Source organism: Strigops habroptila, chromosome 10 (genome assembly GCF_004027225.2).
Source record: "Strigops habroptila isolate Jane chromosome 10, bStrHab1.2.pri, whole genome shotgun sequence".
NCBI lineage: Eukaryota > Metazoa > Chordata > Aves > Psittaciformes > Psittacidae > Strigops > Strigops habroptila.
In genome coordinates, this window is record NC_046359.1 from 16,487,573 (window position 1) to 16,501,317 (window position 13,745).

The 13,745-nt window shown below is 38.6% G+C and overlaps 1 protein-coding gene across 3 annotated transcripts in view; it reads left to right on the plus strand.

Moving 5' to 3' along the window:
* ACTN2 (actinin alpha 2) overlaps nt 1-13,745 on the plus strand; it is a 68,747-nt gene that overhangs the window by 36,724 nt on the left and 18,278 nt on the right. For 2 of the 3 annotated variants that reach the window (XM_030499867.1, XM_030499869.1), the window contains exons 7-12: nt 1,844-1,925; nt 4,044-4,129; nt 6,783-6,875; nt 7,890-8,120; nt 9,242-9,389; nt 10,899-11,049. In XM_030499867.1, coding sequence (XP_030355727.1) covers nt 1,844-1,925; nt 4,044-4,129; nt 6,783-6,875; nt 7,890-8,120; nt 9,242-9,389; nt 10,899-11,049 — 791 coding nt within the window. Of the gene's footprint in view, nt 1-1,843; nt 1,926-4,043; nt 4,130-5,284; nt 5,371-6,782; nt 6,876-7,889; nt 8,121-9,241; nt 9,390-10,898; nt 11,050-13,745 lie in introns of all 3 variants that reach the window. The other variant, XM_030499868.1, reaches the window with a different exon arrangement.

The window sequence follows — 13,745 nt, forward strand, 5'->3', positions numbered from 1 at the left end:
TGTTTGATTGACTGCTTGTTTTGGTTACATTAACAGCTGTCTTGGTGTCTTGTTTCTTGGTTACTTATCTCCTGCATGCTGTCCTTTCCTTTTCTCACCAATGTGTTTTGTGTGAACTTGTAGCTGGAAAGATGGCCTTGCTTTCAACGCCCTTATCCATAGACACAGGGCTGATCTTCTTGACTATGACAAATTAGATGAGGTATTTCTTTAGCTGTAGCAGAGATTTTTAGTTACTGTGGCTTGTAGTTTTGTTTAAAAGGATGGATGATGGGAATCTCCATTTATTCAGAACTTTCTGTGATTTTAAACAAATCCTTTACCAGTAGAGCACTATTTACTCATGGACTTAGTACCAAGCACACAAATAGGAGGTGCTCATCACTCATCCATAAACAAAGTGTTTTAACCTAGTCAATAGGTCTTACTTAGATGTAGTGTATTTTTGTCCCATTTAATTTCAGTAAGAGTTTTTGCATATACAGTTATGTGCATACAAATGTTTTATTACATATGGTGTCTTGTGTAATAGCAAAAATAAGTTCATGGGTTTTAAATATTCCCCACATTTTAAGTTTCTCTTACAGTGATGCACAAAACTGCTAAATGATGATAGAGTAAGAACTTACTTATAATTAGAGACTTTGTAGTCTATTATACCCAGATTGTTAGGTTTCAAAATGTAAACTGTTCTTCATGACATATTTTATTGAACATGCAACGTTAAAAGGAAAGGCTAACAAGTATCATATGTTTATATGATACCTGACATATGTATGTACATGAGGAACAGACTTCTGTGAAACTTAAACAATTGCTGTGATTCCATAGTAAATAATCTTACTAAGTTTATTTCAAAGTAACAAAACAAACATGCTTGAGACTAGATCCTTTTATAGGAAATACTTGTATTCAAATGGAAGCCCTGGAAATTCCCTATAGAAAACCAGTTAACATTTTTTCAGAGCCCTGCAACATCTCTAACTTTGCTCTTCTGTGTCTTATTTTCCTAGCCTCTCTCTGTAGACATTGGCATTGTACAGCATATATGAAAATAGTGAAAGCATTAATGGCATGGACTGCCACTTCACATAGGGTGTTTACTCTCCAACCTGATACGGGAAGGCTGCCTTAAGACAAGCCCTACTCTGTCACTGTCCTCCTTTGTCTGTAGTGTAAGACATGAAATGTGTGCTGTTTATCTGAACTGTGCTCACTGTTTCCTTTCTCTTTCCTTCAAAAAACCAAAAGCAAAATCTCAAACCCAGAGGAAGGTCTTGAATTTCTACAGGTCTAAAATTCCATTTGTAGAGGCATTATGGATTTGTCTGTCCAAGCCAAAACTGAGAAATTATGCTCCTTCTGGAGAGTTGTTCTGTCTGTGCTTGCTTTCTCTCATGCATGCACCTGACCAACTGAAAACTCAGTAGAATTCGTATCACTGTAATATAAGATACAGTAGCTATAAAACATGCAGGACTACTTTGTGATGAACGGTCTAACACAGCTTACTTGACCAGTGGCCTTGACTATATGTATTACTGCTGTACTTCATTCAGAATTAGCTCAGAACTGTGAGTGTACACTGCACATGTTATTTATGTTCCCCTCCAGAATATGCTTGCATCAGAGTCCTAGTGGTACATAATAGGTTATTAATGTTTACTTTTGAAAGTATAGCAGTAAATAAACCAAAAGTTCACCTAGACTCAGCTTTTTGAAGAACAATACTTGTGACTCCAATTCCCAGTTTGGAAAACAGAGTAAGTTTTAGTGTACATACTGTAGTCTTGCTTTAAGGAAATACTGTCTTTGACTCATTGTATTTTCTTCTTTGATACAGGATGACCCCATAGGAAATATCAACCTTGCCATGGAAATTGCTGAAAAGCATTTGGATATACCTAAAATGCTGGATGCAGAAGGTGAGAGTTGTATCTTACTGAAGTTTGTGTTACTCACAAGTAGAGGACAGTAAAACATCTTTTGTTTTGTAACTAGCAAATTTTCACCATTCCTTCCACAGGAATCATAATGGAGCAACCTGCTTTGTTTTCAAACAATTTTTTTCCTTCTTGTTCCCTACCTATTAGATAATTTCACCCTGGTGGTTTGCTGTTGTTTATATTTATTATAGTACCTTGGACCCTCATCTCAGGACATGGCTTCATTACCTCAATTATCTCAGTGATAATTGGGGTAAAATGCAGGATCAAAAGATAATCCTTGCCTAAAGAAATAAATATCTAATAAAGGGAAATAGAACTGTTAGCAGTTTAAAGCGTATTCTCTTTTTAAAATGTTGAAGTGAGAGGGCCAGAAATAGAAGTACAGAACTTCTTTGAAAATATACTAACAATATGCCTCCTATGAAAGAAAGCTAGGCTGAGGGAAGCAAATTTTTTGTTTATTTTAATCGTAAACTTTTTGCAGTGATGGTTTTAACAATAGTTTGATATTTGATTTCTCCAATAATCTTTAGAATTTGTTGACAAATAACAAAAAATATTTATTAAAGTTTCTGGAATTTCTTCAGGACAACCAAACTTTTGTGCTCCAGGCAAAAAATGCTGTCAAAATACTGGAATTTGCCTACATTAGTGCAAAGCATTCTTTTTCAAGTATGCAGACTCTGGTGGCTTGTCAGTAGAGTAGCGATAACACAGGAATTATCAAGAGCACTTCTGGTGACTGTGTCTGCTCTTTTTGAAATCTTTGGTAGGAAAGTTAGGGCAATGCAGGATGATTTGGAAAATCCAGTTGTAACCCTTTCATTGAAGAGGTTTCTTGGTTTCACCTTTGTGCTTCAAAACAAATTGTTTTAATCTTTGGAACTGCAATTGCCATTTGAAGTAATACTTAGTTATTTTACTCTGAAATACTGTGCAAGAGAATATACAGAAGTGCTACCTCCTTACCATTGAACCTCATTTTTTTCTCTTCACATACAATGTAAGACACCTTTTTTTCTCTTCACCAGATTTCCTATACATTCTAGTCCTTATCTTACTATTCTCCTCGGCAGAGGAGGAGGAAGTAAAATCATGCTGCTTCTAACACCTTTTAAGTATTCACCATCACTTTTTGCTCTCTTTATTTCCTCTGTGTTCTCTGTGGAAACTTTGCAAAGTTTAGTTCAAAACTATGTGAAGTAGATGCAAAATCAATAAATACTTCAGTCCTGAACTTGGAAACCTCACTGTTAATATAAGAAATTGTCACCTCATTCCTGGGTCTTTTCACACCAGTATCTTCCCACTCCTTAAATTGGCAGGAATCCTTACAGCTTGCACTGGCATCCTTCATCTCTCAGCTGTAACTGGTGTAAAACCACCTTTTTCTGCCTTTCTCTGCTAAGAACTGCAAAGGTCCATTTTTACCAACGTATCCATATCTTGATTGCACCCTCTATACTTCTATTCTTTCTTGCTATAATAGGGGCAAAGCTATCAGCCAGCCAAGCCAAACTCTCCCATGATTTATGCTATTAACTAAAAAGACAGAGTGGTGCAGGGATTGCAAAACTGTTACTATCCAGGCTTTTCTTAGTACAAAATGTATTTCTACACTGCAGGAGTTATACAGGTTTCAAATATATGTCAAATACCCTGTTAGTCACGGAGACCCTGTGCTAATGTACACTATATGCACTCCTATTTTGTGACTGTCAGTGGTTGTGTTTAACTCTGGGATAATTCTAGTGATTTAGATGAATTTGCTTTGGAGAGACAATGAAGCTGAACACAGTAGATCTGCCAGCCATGACATCTGCTTGGAAGTTTCAACAAACCAGAAGGTAGCAATACCCTTCTGTACAGTCTCAGCCTTCAAATATTTTTCCATTTCAGGGAGAGTTAGATCTTTTCCATTTACTGATTCCTAAAGCTTAGGTAGTTTTGCGCTGGTATCAGTAAACAGATGCAACTTAAATAATGGTGTATTTATTTTGAATCCTTACAGCACTGAGGTGGCATCATCAGCATAATCTGATGGAAGTACCTTGTGAGAATTTCTGAGCAGTTAACCCTCTTCTCTCTACACAGATGTAGTAAACACTGCCAGACCTGATGAAAGAACCATTATGACTTATGTTTCCTGTTACTACCATGCATTTGCTGGTGCTCAGAAGGTGAGATTGTAGAAGATGGATCAGATCTCATCCTTCACCTTCTGTCTTGTTTCTTTCAGCAATTTTTCCTTTAGTGATCCTTTCCTCGGTAGTTTCTAGAACTGTCTTACAGCTGAGCTCATTTCCTGTTGCCTGATCTTCTCTGTGAGCCACTGTCTCGGTAGAGCCAGTAGTAGTCTATCCATTTGCTCCATAGAAACAAACCTTCCTATCTCATCTTTCTGTATATTTACTAATAATATCCAGTAGGTTTTTGACAGCTGGTTACTGAATGGAATAGAGGACATTATTCTTTTTAACTTGTGTGAACTGAACTTGTGTGCATTCATTTGAAGTACCTATAAAAATGCAAGATGAAAATAAGCTCATAGTGGAAAAAACAATTTCAATAGCAGAATGCCATCTTTTTCCCCCCTGCTGGATATTATTCCTGTTACAGATGTCAAAATCATCATAACAGATGCTCAGAAAATAAACCCTTCTTTTATGCTTTCAGGATTGTTTTTAAATGTTAAATGCTTAATGGTAAGTACAAATGGCAACATAAAATGTTTCTACTATGCAAAATAGACACAGAGTCATACACAGGCATCTCAGAAGAGCTCTGGAATCATGTCATAATGAAAAGAGGGAAAATTTTAAAAAGCGAGGCTGTTCGGGGTTGAACATACTTCAGGTATTAATAATACAAACAATACTGATATACAGTGCTAAGGTTATAACTAATGCACATGCAACTTCCAGAGAACATCTCCCCAGATCAAAATGTAGTCTGGCTTTCCTGTGTCTTAATAAAACCCCCGCACATTCTAAGTCACCAGACATAGAAGTGCCAGTTCTAACACAGATAGTCCCAGTAAAATCAAGGTCACTTCCCTTGTGACAATACTGCAGGATCAAGCTTATTAAAAAAAAGTCCATCTCTTTGTAAGAGCTTGTGTTGAATTTCTAGTGTACGTTTTATTCTGTCAGCACCCATCAATCTAACACTAAATTTATTACAGCTTTATAGAGTTTCTAGAATACAGCACTATGGACAAGAAAACAATCACAATGACACGTGTTGTGCTTTTATTTATTCATTCTGTTTTCTACTCTTCGATTCCTTTTTTTTTTCTTTTTGGTTTTGTTTTAATTTCTCACCCCCTCTTGTAGATATTGTGAACACTCCCAAACCCGATGAGAGAGCTATCATGACATATGTGTCCTGCTTCTACCATGCTTTTGCTGGAGCAGAGCAGGTATCAACTGTCCATTCAGGTTGCTGTGTTTTTGACTGGTTGTTTCACATTTCCACTAGTGTATTAAAACTCCCTAATTTAGTTCTTTGTGGTTTTAATTAACAATTGCAAGTATTATTCGAGCACTAATACTTGTTTTTAACCAACACTTGGACCTGTTTTAGTTACATGTTGTGTAGCAAGTTGAACTTTAATTCCAATGGACCTTCCTGTTTCTATCTTTGGGTCTTTATTTGGCGCTTATAAAGACTATTTCAGAAAAACTGTATTTGAAGATATTGTGAAATGAAGTTGTTGCTTGTTGCTACATCAACATCTTAGGCATTTGCTGCATAAAAGAATGTTCGACTTCTGGAGATGGAGAGTATTGTAGACTTACTCATGCTGAGTAGTAATTTAGGACTAGATTTTCAAAGATGCCTAAAGACACAGAAAGGCACAGAAGACATCCAACACAGTATTTGTGCCTGGTTCCCACTGAATGCAATACAATTATTTGTGGATCAAAGTACTAATATAAAAGACAAGAACAGCAGCAGCAGATCTGTCATACAGGATGGGATTCTCACTTACAAATGTGGCATTTCCCACTGTTCTGCTTCATACAGATCTAGCCTGTAAATAGACATAAACCAAGTTATGTGGAAAAAAACCTAACCAACCAAACAAAAAAGAACTCTTAAAGTAGTTGATTTTTCCTTCATCCTCAGGATTTAATTTCCCTTCCTGTCTAGTAGGCCCCCTACTCTCTACACCTATGCCACTGTGTCCTCTTGCTTCTGGGTATGAAGGTTTTGCTGTTCATGCAAAAGTGGGATTCCAAATACACTATAAGACAGGAGTCTACACAGATATTTATTTGATTAGGTATACTCCAGACTCATATTTATATGAAAGTGTGACCTGTGATGTCAAACTACTAATGGAGATTTTAAAGATGGCAGAGCTACACAGTAGCTTCACAAATAAATTTGGCAGGAGGATGAAAAGATTTGCTGTCAGTGGTTGAGCTGCATATATTCTCCAGGGTATATTTACATATGATGTGCAGATATAAAGTGGTCTGGGACTCCTGAATCGCATGTGGTGTCTTTCCAGCATAGCTAACCAATCTAATCCAATTTAAAAAAAATAACCTAATAGGGTAACTTTAGGAATGGCCTAAGCCATGTTTGAAAATAAAAGATTTATTAGATGACTGTAATGGCAGTGTGAAATTCCCCTTGTATAATAAGGCCACTGGAATCTGTGACTACAGAAGGAGAATAAATATAAATCCAAGTAACCTAGGAGCACAAATCAACAACTATAAGCCAATGTGATTTTTATTTGCAGCAGCCACATTCTTCAAGCCAGTACCTTTCTCAGAATGTGTTTATGAATATGTCCTGTTTATTTGCTGTGTTTTACAGGCTGAGACTGCAGCTAACCGAATCTGTAAGGTGCTTGCTGTGAATCAGGAAAATGAGAGGTTGATGGAGGAGTATGAGAGACTAGCAAGTGAGGTAAAGACAGCTGTTATCTGTAATGTGGTGACAATTATGTTGATAAAATACTGAAAGATTCATGCACTCTCTGCAAGACAGCAAAGTGAAGACAGTGTGAGGGTAAATGTCGCAGTGGTAGGGTGCAAAGCTCAGTTGCTCAAGGTGTCAAGGTTCAGTGACTCCTTTGCCATAGACTTGCTATGTGACCTCCAGCAAATCACTGAGCCTCATTAATGGGCCAAAAAGGATGTTCTGAGAACTGTTATCAGTCTGCCCCAAAACCAAACTTGCTGTCCCTGTATCATCGAAAGGTAGCCTCATTGACCACATGTGGAACATCCAGGTTCCTGTTACTCCAAGCAAACCTGTTGGCTTTGTGCACTGTAAAGCACCCCCAGACAGGGTCTGTCAGGGTGTTCACAATGTACCTGTGAACGCAAGCAGCAATGAATGAAAAAGGGAGCATGTTGTACCCCTCCTGTCCTTTCTTGGTAAATGGCAAATTGTCGAGTCAGGACTACAGATGCATAGTGCACAAGTGAGAGCTCCCCTTTCTTTAACGCATAACATGCAAAAAGACACTGAGATCATAGACACAAAGACAGTAGCGTTATGTTGGCACTAACTGACTTCTAAGTGAAGGTTTTTATATGACCTGAGTTACTTAGCTGGTGTCTGTCCTGATCTCGTAGCTTTGGCTACTTGAGACATCCAGACCAATACTTTTGAAAGTGGCAAGTGATTCTTGGTAACTCAGGTTTTGAGTAATTAGCTAGAGACACCTTACATGTGTGTTTATCTTTCTGAAAATTGAGATATTTCTAGGAATACCTAGAATATCTGGGAAAATTAGTTACAAGAGTATTGCTCAGCTTTAAAAATATTATGCTTACTTGCCTTTAAGGCACTGATACCAAGAAGTCATTAATATTAAAATGGAGCAAACTCAATTAGGATTTGTGCATTCAGTATGATCTTTTTTGGGTCACTTTTCCATTCCCTTTATCTCAATTGTTTGTGTTGGTTTGAAAGCTTTTAGAATGGATTCGCCGGACAATTCCTTGGCTGGAGAACAGGACCCCGGAAAAAACAATGCAGGCTATGCAGAAGAAATTAGAGGATTTCCGGGACTACCGCCGCAAACACAAACCTCCCAAAGTCCAAGAGAAATGTCAACTGGAGATCAATTTCAACACCCTGCAGACAAAACTGAGAATCAGCAATCGGCCAGCTTTCATGCCATCAGAGGGAAAAATGGTTTCAGTAAGTAAAGGAGGCATCGATATTCTGTTCTCCTTTTTATCAGCATTATCACAAAAATTTCAACGTGAACGATTGAAATGCCATTTTAAGTCATTCTCAGAAACTTCAGTTTCTTGCACTTTGTTAATATCTTGCTTTCTCTTAAGCATGCTTATGCCTCTTTGAAGGCTTTCTCCAAGACCAAATTGTCTTGACATGTGAGACAATACAGAGCTTCCTTTGGGAGTGTTATCAATACTTCTCTATCAGTGAGGTCATATATGGTTTATTTAAGCAAAACTCATAGTGGTTTCGCTGACATTTTGGTCATCTGACTTACAGAAGTAGACATTGCTTGATATAAGTTTCTGCTCTTTTATACTTTTTAAAACTAAATTTGTTTTTTTCTTATGTCTGTGAAGATGAGAACAGTCAGTACCAAGAATTCACATCTTCTGATAAGTATTGTGAGATGGCTGTGAGTCAAAACATTTCCTGTGGAAGACAGCAAACCTGTTTCTGTACTCTGTTCTATCATTGTGTTTTGGTTTTGGCAATTTGATAAACAGAGGATTGTGTTATCTGAAAAGGGCCATTGTCCACTCCCCATGTGCACAAAATAAGGGCTCTGTTACTTCAGTTTCCTACTTATGCCTTTGAGTTTCTGAGGAAGCTCACAAAACTTTGCGCACTACAGAAAGTGAAATGAATTTGTATTCCAGAGAAAATATGCACCAAATCCTCTTGATGCTAATAATTTTGCTCTTGTCAACTTCTGAGGGCAAAGCACTTTTATTTTGGGAACAGATAGGAATGTCATAAAAGAACATGCACATTGTAAGATGGGAGGTAAAAGCAATGTATCATGAAGACACTGAATGTGTAGCTATGCTTGGAAGCCATTTGTAAAGGGGTTCCTTCATGAAACCACCTGAATAGGATGCACTATTAGGAGTAAATGTCTGGACTGCAAGACTTCCTGAGCTGCCTGACAACATTTTCTATGATTCTGTGATTTTACAAAATCTGGACATAAAAACTTCTCTTTTTGGAGCAAAATTGTGAATGAATCTGATATCTGCAAATTTGGATTAAAAAAGATTATAGTTTCATCTCTTCTCTCCCATATCTTCTCTTCACAGGATATTGCCGGCGCTTGGCAAAGACTTGAGCAAGCTGAGAAAGGCTATGAAGAGTGGCTGCTGAATGAAATACGAAGGCTAGAAAGACTGGAACACTTGGCTGAGAAATTTAGGCAGAAGGCTTCCACTCATGAACAGTGGGCATATGGTGAGCAGAGATGGCTTCTAACATTTTTCATGTATAAATGTTCACAGTTGAACTGTCAGTGCTGAACATTTGCCAGCCAGAAACTCACAAGTAGTTTGGACAGTTTTAGAAACCTAAAATAATAACAGATAAAATTGCAGGTCTTGTTGACTGTAGTCATGATCCTAACTCGTAGGCATTGTTGCTAATGAAATGTAACTGTCAAAATCATACTCTTGAGGTAGTGAGTCAAACTTAATGGGAATATTCAGCATTTGAATAGAGGCCATTACTGGTAATGAGTTCCTATGTATTTGTGCATCAGCAATCCAGTAACACCACTGGTTAAGTGTGAAATTATTAACAGAGTTATTCTGAGTTGATTATCAGTTGGTCATCAAGATGTTTTGAATAGTCCACATAAACTACATGGTAATGGACTCATTTCTGCTTTGCTCCATACTATGGATTAGACCCCATTTCTAGTTCTATTTTTTAATGATAACCTAACCTTACTGAAGTTGTAACAGCCATAGACCATACACTGGCATACAGTTTTGTTTGGGACAATTAAACATAGATCTGCTCTATCATCCTATTGTTTGCTCTGACAACAGTCTTCCCGCTTCTGCCATGCTTCTCGCTTTTTCCAGACAGAATCTTTTCACACTGTGAAAGGAAACCAGAGTCCACACAGTTGCTTGATGTGTGCAAGGCTGTAAACAGCTGCCAAGCATACGCTAGGAGGGAAACTACAATGTTTATCAGCACCGATAGCTTATTTTCTGAGCATAAACTACTCCTGGTGACATGTTATGGCTGTTATGCAGGGAAAACTTCACATAAGCTGGTACATAGCAAAGGAACAATAGTCCCTTGTGGCTCTAGAATTCACAGAACTGTGTAATGCCATGTGGTGAGCTGCAGTTGTAGGGGCTATCTGTATAGATTCAGTTGTCCAACACAGGAGCTACTGAAGAGTGGTATTTCAGTTTTTGATTTCCGCTTTGCTTCTCTTATAAATAGGTTGGCATTTTCCACTCAAAATTCAGTGTTTGATACGAAAGGCAGCCATTCATTTGTAATTTAACCCTCCTTTGAAAGTGCTGAAATGAATTGAAGGCAGAACATGAAAAAGAATAATACATTAGTAAGAGTGAAGCTGAGCATAGCAGTGTGATTTCTGGTTTCATAAGGCTACTCTACAGACTTATAACAATAGTTTAGAGCCCCAGTTTTTGCCAACATACCATTTTTATGCCAGGTTCTCAAGCAATGCGATACTGGCTATTTTAGACTAGTATAAACAGCCTGTGCAAAAATAAAGAAATTACTGAGAGAGCTTTAAAAAAATATATTTCTAATTAACACTGTTGTGCTGACAATTTGCTACTGATTTCAGTGGGGGTGGGACTTCATCTCATACACGTGATTTCCACCATGCTTCAATTTAAAAAGTTGACTAAATTTGCAATTGTTCTAACCAATAAATTAGTAAAATATTACTAATACTTAAATTCCCTCTTTCAGGCAAAGAGCAGATCTTACTTCAGAAGGATTATGAATCCGCTTCTCTGACAGAAGTCCGCGCCATGTTAAGGAAACATGAAGCTTTTGAGAGCGATTTGGCTGCTCACCAGGACAGGGTGGAACAGATCGCTGCCATTGCCCAGGAGCTGAAGTATGTTCCATTTAAAGGCTTGCAGCTGCTGACATTTAACTTTGCGATAAACTCTTTCCAATGAATTTGATAGTCATAGGTACCAACGTAAGAATTCCAGAGATAGCTTCGTAAGTATATTATCTGAGCTGGTCACCGAGACCTTTCCCTCATCTCCCCCTTACCCCCAACCAAATATAGATATTCAACAGACCAAAATTATTTGAAAATGAACATTTGAAAACTGACTTAACAGTAATCTTTTAGCATTAGCACTACTGATGAGTCCATTACGCATTGATGGGAATCCTGAAGGTGTTTGTTTCTCAGTTCATATGGTCTGCTGAGAGGTACTGGCTATGAGTTGCTTAACTTAGAAAATAATTTCACTTACAGAAATTACAGATCAAGCATCTTCACTTTAAAATTAAGGATTTTTCCACAAGTATATTGTTCCTTTCAAAAGGCTTCACATCCCTAAATTATCTCTATAGCAGTGGATAATGCACTGGCTTTTCTGAAGAGTACTTGTCTCTAGCATGCTTACTTTCATATTATATTTGGAAGTGCCATTGTCTCCATTTTACAGAAAGGGCAGTGGGACATATGGAAACTAAATCACTTGCTCCAGGTCACATAAGCAACCCAGCACACAAACTCTCCTATAGGAGAGCAGGAGTTTTCACCCATAGCTCTATCAATTTAGCCACAGGACCAACACTTGCTTACTTAGCATACTATGCCCAGAGAAGGCAGGAAGGCTGTTAATTCACCTATGTGAAGCACACTTTTGTCAGCAAAGCTCTGCCCACACTGACAGGACTGTACTGTCGTTTACTGATGTCCCTAAGTAGTAAAATCATCTTGGTGTGTACACCAAGCTAAGCACATTTGATTTTATAATCTTTTGCAGCTAATTGTGGTGGGTTCGTACTGTAAATCAGTGGCACTACCCCTGATCTTAGCAATTTGGCACATAGTTAAATTCATTGCTCACCCACAGTATAAATCTGGAAAGCCAGCAGGAACAAATGTGCGGTAGTGGTCGAAACAGGAGCCAAGATCAAAATTCTCATATTCCTGCCCTTGGCTTCAGCTCTCCAAGTTTCAATTTCTCACCTTCTTGAATAAGCAGAAGAGCTACTACTCAAAAATCGAGTGTTAAAAACCATGCCCTCTTTTCACTTTGTGAAGGACCATGACTCATAAACAGCTCCACATTCATTAACAATTTAAAAATCAGAGAACTGTCTAAAAATGTAGTTCATTCCTGATAGCAGCTGCACTTACAGTAATCATCTAATTCAAATGGATTCAGAAGAAAAATCCTGTTTTTTCAAGATTATTTAAAGGAGGAAAAGTAAAGCACAGTGGGCAGAGAAAGTACTGGCGTTTAGTTAGTGTGAAAGAAGTCTGAAGAACATAGAGAATGGAGATTTCATTGAGTATGTGGGCTTATGAAACATCTGGCATGCCTTGATCTCTGTGTGGAGTTACTTCATAGACTTACAGAATACTTTAGCTTGGAAGGGACTATAAAGATCATCTAATTCCAACCCCCCTGCCGTGGGCAGGGACACCTTCCACTAGACCAGGTTGCTCAAAGCCCCGTCCAACCTGGTCTTGAACACTTGAAGGATGGGGCATCCACAGATTCTCTGGACAACATGTTCCAGTGCCTTACCACCCTCACAGTAAAGATTTTTTTCTCTAATGTCTATTTTAAATCTACCCTTTTTCAGTTTAAAGCCATTACCCCTTGTCCTATCGCTACATGCTCTTGTAAAAAGTCCCTCTCCAGCTCTCCTGTAGGCTCCCCTTAGGTACAGGAAGGCTGCTGCAAGGTTTCCCCATAGCCTTCTCTTCTCCAGGCTGAACAAGCCCAACTCTCTCAGCCTGTCTCTGTAGGAGAGGTGCTCCAGCCCTCTGATCATCTTCACGGCCCTACTCTGGCCTTGCTCAAGCAGCTCCATGTCCTCCTTCTGTTAGGGCCCCTAGACCTGAATGCAATACTCCAGGTGGGATCTCATGAGAGTGAGTAGAGGGGGAGAGTCACCTCCCTTGACCTGCTGGCCACACTTCTTTTGATGCAGCCCAGGGTACAGTTGGCTTTCTGGGCTGCAGGTGCACGCTGCCAGCTCATGTTGAGCTTCTCATCAACCAGCACCCTCAAGCTTCAGGGCTGCTCTCAGTCCATTTTCTGCCCAGCCTTTAGCTGTGCTTGGGATTGCCCTGAGATTTGTTCATCTTTATACGAAAGAAAAATTCCGAAATGCCTAATCATTTTTAATGCAGGTTCAGCTTTACGAGTGTTGAGTAACTTCAGGAATGTAGTATACATAGCACAGCATCTGCTTACCAGTGTTTTGAACCCTGTGTCCTTTACCTCTGGTGAGGCCAGTGAACACTGTATCCTGTCTATTTTAGGATTGTCTCTTCTCAGTTGTTTCAGTAATTTGCTGTGTGAAGTTAAACAAGTTATTTGTGTCCTGGTCTGCAAAGGTGCTGAAAACCCATTGCTTCTCTGCTTCCCCATACAATGGGGCTGTCAGTGCCTGATTTTTCACTGAGACTCGGTAGTTCAGTCAGTCTTAATGCCCTTGGAGAACACTGAATGAAAGGTCATAAAGGTCAAGTTTTATTATTGGCTGCAAGAAATGGGTAGCTTTTATTTAAATACTGATTTCAAGTATTAATTCCTCATGCAATGCAATTAC